Source organism: Chiloscyllium plagiosum, chromosome 18 (genome assembly GCF_004010195.1).
Source record: "Chiloscyllium plagiosum isolate BGI_BamShark_2017 chromosome 18, ASM401019v2, whole genome shotgun sequence".
NCBI classification, from domain to species: domain Eukaryota; kingdom Metazoa; phylum Chordata; class Chondrichthyes; order Orectolobiformes; family Hemiscylliidae; genus Chiloscyllium; species Chiloscyllium plagiosum.
In genome coordinates this window covers 66656804-66669512 of record NC_057727.1, presented here as the reverse complement: position 1 = coordinate 66669512, position 12709 = coordinate 66656804, and the positions used below count along the sequence as shown (strand labels likewise).

The following is a 12709-nucleotide window of genomic DNA, read 5'->3' as shown; positions in this document are numbered from 1 at the left end:
TATGGGACTGTTAAATGACTGAAGAAAGATGAACAAAGTTTTTAGCAGGAGATGAAATGGAATTTACAGCCCATATTTGTTTTGTTATAAATACAGAGGCCTCTTTCCTTGTTGCCTTTCTGGTCTTAGTTTTTCACTGAATAGACCTAAGTAGTCATGAGGTAAAAAGGTGAAGTCTCTCACTCCTTCTTTCACTGGAAGTTCTTGGGAACCCGATTAAAGTTTCTAAAATATCGGCATTTCTCACCAGCTTATAAACCTTGAAAAGCTGAACTGTGACCACTTTCCAAAGACTCGGATCCAGTTTGATTCCTGATCGATCCCGAAACATCGATTTTCCTGCTCCTTGGATGCTGCCTGAACTGCTGTGCTTTTCCAGCACCACTCTAATCCAGACTCGGGGTTTCCAGCATCTGCAGTCCTCGTTTTTAATCCAGTCTAACGGAAGATCTTCGATCAGTCTATGGCTATCAGCAATTTGATTTTATCGAAAGAAACCCGAGGACCCTGAGAACTGATCAAATTTGTTTCCAGCAGGGCTGTTTTCTTCTTTTGCTCCTTTTTAAAAAAAAAATCTCTGCAAAGACTGTTGTCTTTTTGTATCGTGTGAATGTATCTGTTTTGGGATTAAGGAGATACAGTCCAAATTTTGAATTATAGTACCGATGTCATGGTGTTTGCCACTTGTTCAAAGATTACATTTTGTGGTATTATAAACAGGTTATTTGAGTTCATTAAAGTCTGGTGAAAGTCTCTTTTAGTCTGGATAGTTGTACAAAAGAGAAGCAAATGGCCATTTCGGTGATGGAATCGATACACGGTGTGACTGGTGGACTATTGAGGCTTCATTACCAGTGCATACCTCTCATCACAGTCGTAGTAATGACAGGCGTCGAGGTAGGGTGATGCTACACTTGTCCTTGGTGGTACAGTCAACAAAGTGTGATGTCAGCCGGGGAAAGTGAACATTGAGAGACCTCAGTGTGAGCTATACTGCAATTTCCCTCACTGTCAAATAACCTGGTAATACTCATTAACTAGGTTGACAGGCCACAATCCAACTCCCAATAAATTGCATGCCAACAGGTAGAGCATTTCTAGGGCATTTTCCGTAGGAAATCTAGAATGCGCTTTTCTGAATGATATTCCTGAAAGTGTACTTCAAGGATTATTTTGTGATGATAGAGTGAAGGGATCATCCTGCAGCGCTGTCAATCCCGTTTCCAAAACCTCCAGGTCAATAAATCCCATTCTGTTCATCACCCCATTCAGTATCCGGAGAAAAATCTGCTCAAATATAGGAGAAGGAAGCTGTTGGAAACGGCACCTGGAGCCCGGAATGAGTGAGTGGTTAACTGATTTGACAATAGTGCACACGTTTCTACTCATTGGTGGCTCCAGTCGGTTCCTCCTGACTGGTTTTATTTATTGGGTGCAATTTCGACGTGTCCTTCAGTCCTAACCTTTCATTTCTTTCTGTTCAGGGTACGCTGTCACTCTTCACCAATGAAAAGGGAGGGATAAAGGACGATCTGATAGTGACTCGGACTTCAGATGAATATCTGTACATTGTATCGAATGCTGGCTGTGCTGACAAAGACTCTGCCCACATGAAGGTACATTGGCTTTGCTGTAGACACCGCAAGGACACAAGCATGCACGCATGAAGTGACTGAGTTATCATTATGGGATCTTGGCTGCTGTGTTCACTGCTGAGTTGTAGGTGGCCAGAACATTCTAGATTCAGTCGTGGCTTTGCAAACTCCTGAGTCATCCTGCTTTAGGCAGTATTTAGGCCCCAATTTGGGTATTGACAAAACAGAATGTGGCATCGTTTTATTGTATTATTGAGTCGGGTTGCTATTTTTGATAGGGTGTTAAGGAAGAAACAATTCCATCGATTTGCTCTTAGAGCTGTACTAAAGTTAAATCTGATTTTTGAGGATTGTGATATACAAGTTACTGCATCAGCATTCACGAAGGAAACTTGCTGATTGGGAACAGAGTGTGGGGCTTTCACAGGATCTGCAGACACATGCTCTTCCATCTTGCCCTGACTTTGACACTCAATCATTGGTTTTCCTAATTTGAAATATCCTTGAGGTATGTCTGACCTGACATTCAATTCATCTATCCATTCATCCCTCTGGGGAGGATAAAAAACCTTGAGCTAATTTAGGAGAAAGGGGCTTTTGGAAACTGCACTTTAGGCACAGGGGGTTTGACACGGGCGCACACACACACGAGGAGTGATTACCCCACTGGTTATGGGGCAGGATGCTGTGAGTTTGTCACATAAGTTCTTCAATAGTTCGGACGCCTCATCATGCTCTGAAGTGGGTGTCTTTGTTAATCGCCTTCCTTCTGTTCCTAGGAGAGACTGGCTGAGTTCAGAGCTGCTGGAAATGATGCTGACCTGGAGTTTTTAGAGGCGGGATTGATAGCGCTGCAAGGTGACCATTTCACACTATCATCCCTGAATAATCCTGAATTGTCAGAGTTCTACTTAAAAATTTCTGTCTTTTTGATGCTGCCTGATCCACAGATTTAATATTTATATTTTAAAATATCTCCCCTGCAAGCGTACTCTTGCCTAGGTGAGTACAGTGTTCACACTTGCACAGGCAAATGTATCCCTGTGCATGGGCACAGTCAATCACACTCATGGGATATCCCCCCACCGCATGTAAAGTGAGAAGAACCCGGGCCCACACGCTGTCATTGCCCCTTGGCTTACATCTCCCCCATCCTCAAGCATTTATCTGACCTCAACATTGGCCTTTACTCATGCTCACCTCCCTGATACACACTCTCTCTCTCTCAGACACCCTAAGCCTCTACTATCCGCTCCCCGGGGCCGGCACACTCTCCTCCCTGGGACCCGCACACTGTCCCTCCCACTCCCCGGGGCCCGCACACTGTCCCTCCCACTCCCCGGGGCCCGCACACTCTCCCTCCCACTCCCCGGGGCCCGCACACTCTCCCTCCCACTCCCTGGGGCCCGCACACACTCCTTCCCTCTCCCTGGGGCCCGCACACACACTCTCCCTCTCCCTGGGGCCCGCACATACTTCCTCCCACTCCCTGGAGTCCCATACATTCTCCCTCCCACTCACTTGGCCTCTCAGTTGTGTGGAACTGTATCCTCTGCCTCCTGCTCTGGAGCCCCTGTCCTCTGGATTCCCTTTCCTGGCTATCAGGTTCTCTGCATCTGGGTCCTGGGCACCTGCGTCCTCTGCTTCCTTGTGGCTTTCCTGGGAACGTGCTACGTTGTAATTTGCTTATTTTAAACTAATAAACATTTTTCTTGTTACTCGAATGCATGCTATTTGTCCCACAACTTCCATATGATCATCCTTTTCCACATTGCTTATTTGTATAATCAACTGGTACTAGGGGAGAGAGAGATGATGACATCTTTTACACAGATCCAGGCACCAGTTGAGGACAGTTCTTTCCTCCATAACAGTTACAATCTGGAGCATACTATCAGCAGGACTTCCAATGCCTGCCCCAAGTCCTGGCCTTGCTTCATAAACTGTTTAATCTTGAACAGACAGGCACTCGCACACATAGACATGCGTACATGCATACAAAGACGAACGCACACAATGACACAGGCTGGGGAGAAATATGTTGCTCTTTGAAATAGCGCTTTTCCACCTGAAAATGTTAGAGAGACAGTAATGTCACAGAGTAGGGTGCACTGGGGCCATTAACCTGCTCAGGTCTGTGGAGTGGGTCTTGTATGTTCTGTCCATTGAGACAGAGGTGAGTTTACTAACAAGTGAACCATAGCTAAACCAACTCTTTGTTTCATCCCAGCCAACCATCAACTTGGCTTCTAATTGGGAGTCTCCACGCCCGGCAACAAACAAGCATAAGGGTGCATCAGGGGTCCTAGAGTCCACCCTGTCCTTTTCCGTCCTTGGTGACCTTGCTTTGATGTGATAAAACTGCGGTCCTTTTTACTTCCTTGCCTTTGGGTACTGGAACCATCTAGATTATGTGGACCTGTTGTTTATGTTGGTCAGGTCCATCTGCAGCGCAAGTACTCCAGGAGGGTGTGTCTGATGACCTTCAGAAGCTGCCGTTCATGTGGAGTGCCATGATGACTGTATTTGGGGTGCCAGGCTGCAGAGTGACTCGTTGTGGCTACACTGGAGAAGATGGAGTGGAGGTGAGTTAACTCTTCCTAATAGATACAGTGGGACTCGCTGCTTAAATGGGTTGCCTTTGTTTGTAAATTTTGTTCTCATTGAGTCAGCTGGTGGCTGGAACTGAGAAATAAGCGGTTTTCATTCCTGACTTTCCCTGTATCAAAATTTGTTTCCATTTAGCACCTTTAACATAGCAGGTCAGTCAAAGCCATACCAGAGCGGCACTATCGAGCTAAAGAGGCAGAAGTTAAAATGTATGAATAAAAACACAGAGTTAATAGGACCATAAAGAGAGGGGATTCCGCAGCTTAATGTGCAGCTAGCTGAAGACACATTGACCAATCTGGGGCACAATAATTCAGGAATGCTAATGAGTTAGTTCCATTCTTATCATGTCTAATCATAGTCAGAGTCTCATTTACTTCTTATCCCACTCCCACCATATTGCTGTCCCCTAAGGATCTCTCCTTCCTCCCATTGCTCATCTACATGCTGCCCCTCAGCAACATCGTGTGAAAGAATGGAAATTAAAATTCGCCCATACACTGTCGATCCCCTACTCAGACTCACCACTACTTCTCTCAACCCTTCCACTGTTTAAATTCTCAGACTGATATAAAGTACTCAATGCACAGGAGTTTTCTCTGGTTAAATATTGGGAAGTGCCACTCCCTAGCCAACAATCCCGTCCCTCTCCCTGTACCACAGTACTCGCATCCACAACATCATATTAGGCTGCGAGATGAACTTTCTCGTCTGCACAGTCAGCTCCACAGCCTACTCAATTCTGGCCTGCCTTCTCCTGACAAGGCCATGCTACAATTATTCATAATTTTAAACTCTTTCTATCCGTGTTGGTAAAGTTTCACCCACTGGGAGGCTCAGCAGTATCATTTTAGATTAAAATATATGATAAAGGTGGAAGGAAGGTGATGTACTGCGACTGCAGGATGTTGGAGCATCTGGATGCCTGGCGATCTAGGGCAAATACATCCGCAGTAAGTGTCTTTGGTGCATGAACTTGAGCTCACAGTCACTGAGCTGTAGGCTGGGTTACAGATGCTGTTACACGTCAAGAAGGGTGAACATTACCTAGACATTTTTTTCCAGAAGGTAGTCCTATCCCCTGAGATAGCATCATGTGATGTGGGCAGAGGCAGGAGGGTATGACTGCAAATGAAGCAGGTAACGGGACCCAGAGGGGAGGAATTTCAATTGCCCAACAAGTTTGGGATTCTTTCAGCTTTTTTGGATGAGAGTGAGAGCTGAGCCAACTGACCATGTCACCGTGGTATAGGAAACTATTTCAGTAAGGTGAGTAACAAAGGAATATCATGGCTGTAAGGCACACTACAGTGAGAGGAATTGACACTGTTTTTGATTTTAGAAGAAAGGAGAACAGAAAAATATAGGTCAACTTAGCTTGATGTCTGACATGGAGAATTTGTTAAAATCGATCCTTAAGAAGATTGTAGCTGGACAGTTAGAAAAATTCAAGGTAATCTGGAAGAATCAGCATGGCTTTGTGAAAAGGAAATCATTTTCTACTAATTTATTGGAGGTCTTTGAAGAAGTAATGTTTGTTATGATAAGGAGAAGCCTGTTGAACAACTGTAATTGGATTTCCAGGAGACATTTGACAATGTGCCAAGTAAAAAGTTATTGTGTAAAATAGAAGCACGTGGTCTAGGGGTAGCATACTAATGTAGGCAGAAGAAAGTGAGGACTGCAGATGCTGGAGAAGGGCGTATGCCCACATTCCTGATGAAGGGCTTTTGCCCGAAATATCGACTCTCCTACTCTTCGGACGCTATCTGACCTGCTGTGCTTTTCCTGTGCCACTAACAAAGATAGAAGATTGGTTGGCTGGCAGAAAACTGAGTATTCATAAATTTGTATTAATGACTTTAGCTGAGGGGAGTGAAAGCATACTGGCCAAATTTGCAGACAACACTAAGGTAGATAGGGAAGTGTGTTGTGAAGAGGACAGAAGGAGATTGTAGACTGACACAGGTGAGTGGGTAAAATATCAGGGAGATGGAGTTTAACGTGGAAGAATATGAATCACAGAATTGTTAGGGTGCAGAAGAGGCCATTTGGCCCATCATGTCTGCACTAATTCTGATACCTTGTGCTGATTTTAGTTTCATTCATGGAATGAGAGCACCACTAGGCTGGCATTTATTATCCATCCCTAATTGCCCAGAGGGCAGTTAAGAGTCAACCACATTGCTGTGGCCCTAAAGCCAGACCAGGTAAGGACAGCAGTTTCCTTCCCTAAAGGACATTAGTAAGCCAGATGGGTTTTTCTAACAATCGACAATGGACTTATGGTCATCATTAGATGATTAATTCCAGATCTTTATTGAATTCAAATTCCACCATCTGCCATAGCAGGATTCAAAACTGGGTCCCCAGAACATTATCTGGGTCTCTGGATTAAAAGTCTAGCAATAATACCAGTGTCTCAACTGAACTTACCTCCACCACATTCCAGGCAGTGCATTCCATAACCTAAAACTCAGTGTGAAAAGATTTTTTTTCCTCACAATACCCTTGCTCTCCACTTTATTGTTCACCTTGACAGGAAGAAATGTAAAACAGAGAACAACTTGAAAATTCTGAGGTGCAGAGCGATCTAGATGTTCTAGCACATGAGTCACAAGAAGTTAGCATGCAGGTGCAAGTAATTCAGAAGGCTAATGGAATGCTTTCCTTTAATATGAAAGAATGTTTCCTCTTGGGGTGAATCCAGAACTAAAGGGCACTGTTTTAAAATTCGGATTCACCTTTTTAGGACAGAGAGGAGTATTTTGTTTTCACTGTGGGCTGTGCGACTTTGGAACTCTCTGTCTCAGAAACTGGTGGAAGTGGGATGTTTGAACATTTTTCTGACAGAGAGGGGTAGTCAAGGGGAATTGAAGGTTAACAGGACTAAATGGGTCTGTGGAATTCGGAGCACAAACACATGGCCTTATTTAATTGTGGAACCATCTGCAGGTCTCAATGACCAACTTCTGCTTTTAATCCATATTGCCTGTGCTACCTTAAACCCTGACCATTCCACATTCTAATTACCCCATCTTCAGACGCCTCAGTCCCAAGCTTTGGAATTCTCTCCTTAAAACCTAACTGCTTCCCCACCTAATTTTAAAACACTCCGTAAAACCAATGGCTTTGGCTAAGGTTTGACCATCTGACATTAATATCACCTTAATATCTCCCTGTCAAATTTTGTTTTATAATGCTCCTGTGAAACACTTTGGAACACTTCATACTGTTAAAGATATTGAATAAATATAAGTTGACGTTGAACAAAGATCCTAGAGGGTTGTACCTCAGCATTCCCAAAATGTATTAGATGCATTAGATACTTGCTCCTAATTTATTTCTTAATGCTGCACTGATGGATCAGCTCCACTAGATGGTGATAGAGTACTTCTTTTGTGTGAATCATGTTGCATTATGTCTCCAGTAATTGTCTCCTCTTCAGGTATTTAATTTCCATATGACAGGTAGTGAACCTGCTTCCTCCATCCTCTTGGATATTACCTTCCAGATTATGAAAACCCACTGTGTAACATTTCTTTTTCTGCATAACACTGTAGGATCATAAGAATCCGGAACAGAAGTAGGTCATTCAGCACATGAAGAGAAAAAAACATGCTGGAATTCAAAGTAGATAAGCAGGATGCTGGAGGAACACTACAAGCCAGGCAGCATCAGGAAGTGGAGTAGTCACAGTTTCAGGCCAAGACTCTTCATCAAGACTTTTAACCTAAAATGTCGAATTCTCCACCTCCTGATGCTGCCTGACTTGCTGCATTCCCCCAGCCTCCTGTTTGTCTCATTCAGCCCAACAAGTCTGCTCTGTCATTGACTGAGATCATGACTGATCTGATAATCCTCAACTTCACTTCCCTGCCTTTTTTGAATACCCCTTGATAAAAATATGATGATTACTCAAGTATATTAATATAGTTTTTCACAGAGGCTGGTTGTTATGTGGAATGTGGCATGTGCAGGTACAGTTACAACATTTAACAAACTCTTGGATAGGTATATGAGTAGCAAAGGTTTTGGAGGATATGGGTCCCACAGGCAAGTGGGACTTGTTTTGTTGGCCTTGGTCAGCTTGAATAATTTGGAGGTCTGTTTCCATGCTGTATGATTCTACTTAAATATAATTAATGACCAGCCCCAGCAGCCCCATGTGGTAAAGAATTCTACAGGTTCACAACAGGCTAAGAGAAGAAATTCCTCCTCATCTCTGTCTTCACTGTGGGGAAATGATATGGCGAAGAGTGTGGTGATTAGATGAGATTGATCTAGGGCAATGGGGAAGAGTGCAAGACAGTGGAGATCATTTTGGAATTGATACAGGATAGTGGGGGAGAGTTGTAGGGCAGTGTAGATTATTTTGGGTTTGATACAGGGATATGGAGGAAAATGTAGAACATTGGGGATTAGTCTGACATTATTACAGGAATATGAGGGAAGAGTGTAGAACAGTGGGATTATTTAGGGATTGATACAGGGACTTGGGGGAAGAGTGTAGGGCAGTGGGGATTAGTTTCAGTTTGATATCGAGATATGGGGGTAGATTATAGAATAGTAGGAGTTTAGATTTTGATTGCTGCGGCATGGAACTGCAGTGTTATGATGAGACTCTCCCCCTGTGCTAGAAATATCTATAGTTCTAATATTTTTGCCTTTAAATTGTAGATCTCGGTCCCTATTGAGCGCACAGTGGAACTAGCAGAATCGCTGTTGAAGAACAGTGAGGTGAAACTCGCTGGACTTGGATCGAGGGATAGTTTACGCCTGGAGGCTGGACTTTGTCTTTATGGAAATGACATTGATGAGACCACCACTCCAGTGGAAGCGACACTTTTATGGACCATAGGTATTCCAATTGTCCAATCCCTGTATCTCTATAGCATATAGTGATCTAGCTCCTGACCAGATAATGGAAAACATCCCTGACCACTTGATTCTTTGATTTGATGTATTTAATTTGATTTTTACATACATACATATGTTGTATACATTCCGGTCCAGACTTCAGCCAGATCTATCCCTCACTGAGTGTTGCTGCATCTTCACCTTCTGTGCCTTCATCCAAGTATCCAGCATCACCCAAGCTTGGTTATAAAGATACACTTCGACTAATTTCCTAATTGGTGATCACCTATTTAACTGCTGCAGAACATTTCACCTTGTTTTGCCAGCATTTTTCCTTCCTCCACTTGGGTCAGTCCAACTATTTTGATTTATTTTCTATTTGCCTCTCTGACAGCTCTAATATTTAAAATCTGTGATATGCATTTAGTTTAGATTAAGCCTATCTGAGCTGAACAGCTATCTTTGCTCCAAAACAAGCATTCATGTTCAAAAAATTTAAAATTAAATTCAACTCCTCCAGCCTGTGTCTAACCTAGTTATCCCTAACTACTGTAGTGAAAGAATCATACAGTCATCCTCTTTAAACTTGTACCTAATCCACTTGGCAATACCTACATTCTAATCCTTATCCTGACACTGCTTCACAAAACAAAAATGTCTTTCACTACCCAGAGATTATTCCTTTCTGCTCCCTCATGGCCTCTTTTCAGCACAATACCACTCAAGAATCTCTGTCACAGTTGCCGAAGCCTCTTGTGTAAAATCACCTTATAATAAAGCTTACACCTCCGCAGGAACAAAATGCTGCAGATACTGGAAATCTGAGCAAGAGCAGAAAATGTTTGGAAATAACTCAACAGTTCAGGCAGCATCTGTGGAGAGAGAAATTTTCCATCTCTTTGGCCTTTCCGACTGTTCTGTTGAAAGGCTAATGACTTGGGAATTTAATATCCATTTTTCCTCTATCGATAGATGCTCCCTGACCTGCTAAGTATCTACAGCATTTTCTGTTTCTATTAAAGTTTTCAGTTACATGGCCCACTTCGCGTACAGCGCATAGAGCTGTAAAGATGGCCTCAGACTCAGGAAATTGTGTTCTATCCTCCAAGTCAGGCAGTCCCACCAAGTCCCCCATGGGCATGGCTTCCGATTTTGTGAAATTAATTTTATAACCCGAAAAAGTGCCGAATAATTTGATCTTTTGTATTGACCGAAGCACAGACTTTTCTGGGTTAGTCATGAAGAGAAGAACATCATCAGTGCAGAGAGTAATTTTGTGCTCTCCCACTCCTACCTTTAGCGCCACTATTTCAGAGTCCTTCCGAATCGCCTCCACCAACGGTACATAAATATATTTAATTATTTAAATTTAAATAAATAAATGAATTACTGCGGTAAATAGCAGCGGCAAGAGAGGACACCCCTGTCGGCCGCCTCTCCCGATGCTAAAATTGTCTGATCTAATGCCGTTCATAATGACCGCTGCCTTGGGGTCGTTATACACCATTGCCACCCACCTAGCCCTCACCCCCAAGACCAAAACGTTCCAGGACACCAAAAAGATACGGCCATTCCACTCGAACAAACGCCTTTTCCATGTCTAAGGAGACCACAAAGCCCTGAGTTGACTTCTGCTGGCAAAACTGTACTATATTTCAACACCCTCCTGATATTATTGGAAGAGCTACAACCCTTAATAAAACCCATCTGGTCTTCCTTTGGGAGAGTGGGCAGTACCCTCTCTAATCTCAGAGCTAGTGTTTTAGTCAGGATTTTAAAATCTATATTCAGCAGCGAGACAGGTCTATATGAGGCACAGTTCTCAGGATCTTTCCCTCTCTTTAGAATAAGGGAGATATTGGCCTCCCTAAGAGAGGATGGAAGGCAGTCCTGACTGTATGAGTGATTGTATGTACCGAATATTGACTCGTTGTAGAACTCGCTCAGAAACCCGTCTGGGCCAGGTGCTTTTCCACTTTGGAGCTGCCTTACTGCCTCTTGTATTGTTAAGGGTGCATTCAAAAGGGAAGCTTGCTCTGCTTTTATAGCTGAGAGGTACAGATTCTCAAAAAAGGATTCCATTCTTGCTAGTCCATCCTCCGACCGGTATAACTGCATAGAATTTCCTGAATATGGCACTGATCTTTTGCAACCCGCGAATGATAGTACCAGTTCTCTCCCGAAAAGATACGATTGACTGCAGGGCACTTTTCTTCCTAGCCAAATATGCCAAATATCTACCTGGCTTATCCCCATATTTGAATAAGCTTTGTTTTGCAAAGGAGACCTCTCTCTTTGCCGCCTGCGTAAGTACTGAATTCCGAGCAGGAGAGCTGTGACCCGCTGTAGCTTAGCCACAGACGGGTCTATCATAATATGCCGATTTGGCTGCCTTCAGCCAGGCCTCCAGCACACATTGCTGTTCTCTCTCTGCCTCTTCCTGGTTGCTGAATATGAAATAATTAAACCCCTTAAATACGTCTTGGTCTCCCAAAGCGTCGATGGGTTACTTGCCATTCCCGAGTTGATGTCCCAGAAGGTCCTAAACTCCCTTGTGAAGTCCTGTATAAATTTGCTATCCTTCAAAAGAAATGGATCCATGCACCAGTGCCACATGTCTAATCCACTACCTCTGATCTTGACATCCAAGTACACTGCTGCATGTTCCAAAATGGCTATGTTCCCAATCCTGCAGGTTAGCATCAAATCCAGACAGATTGATGGAACAAAGAACATATCAATTTTTGTGCCGCACTTATGCAGGTTGGAGTAAAAGGTAAAATCCCTACCATTAGGGTGGAGACATCTCTATACATTCACCAGCCTCTACTCCCTACACAAGTCCACTAGCTGTCTGGATTGCAGGGGGATACCCGAGAGACCCCTTGGTATCCTGTCTACCTCTGGGTCCATGAGATGGTTGACGTTTCCTCCTATAATCGTACAGCACATCTCAATAGCCATTAATTTGGAGAATGCGTCAATTAAGAATTTAAGGGGGTGCACAGGGTAGGGTGGGTGAGGGGGGGGAGCAATAGACATTTGGAATGGCATACTCTTCCTTGTTTATTAAGACCTTGAGGATGATGAACCACCCATGTTCACCCTAAATGGTCTATTATCTAGAATGGATGATTTCTCTGTACGAGTATGGCCACTCCTCTGCTTTTAAGAATCGAAAGAGGAGAAGAATACCCTGCCAAATCCTCTCTGCTGTTACTTCAAATGTTCCTTGTCATTCAAGTGTGTTTCCTGTAACAGGGCGATGTCAACCATTTCCTTTCTGAGGCTTGAGAGCACATTCTTTCTTTTGATCCGGGAACAGTTCCCTTTTATGTTCCAGCTGCACCTTCTGAACGAACTGTCATGACTGCCCAGAGTGGCCCGCATCCCCTTGAGAGGAAGAAGCTCACTCATGGTGTGCCAAGTGGAGAAAACACAATTTATACAATCTAAAAACTACCACTACAGATACTATTAAAACTACCATGACTCTTAAATTAAACAAACAAACATATAAACAACAGATTGCTGGAGATTCCCCCCCTTGCCCATAGGAGACACTCCCATAGGAGTGTCCATAGGACCCCACCACCAGGGATATATTCCCCTCCCCTCCCCTATCAGCGTTCCAAAAAGACCAC

At 43.6% G+C, this 12709-nt stretch overlaps 1 protein-coding gene across 2 annotated transcripts in view; it reads left to right on the top strand.

Annotated features, from left to right (window-relative positions):
• amt (aminomethyltransferase) overlaps positions 1-12709 on the top strand; it is a 37754-nt gene that overhangs the window by 18402 nt on the left and 6643 nt on the right. For both annotated transcript variants that reach the window (XM_043708524.1, XM_043708522.1), the window contains exons 4-7: positions 1485-1616; positions 2375-2453; positions 4035-4180; positions 8886-9066. In XM_043708524.1, the coding sequence (XP_043564459.1) occupies positions 1485-1616; positions 2375-2453; positions 4035-4180; positions 8886-9066 (538 nt within the window). The remainder of the gene's footprint in view (positions 1-1484; positions 1617-2374; positions 2454-4034; positions 4181-8885; positions 9067-12709) is intronic.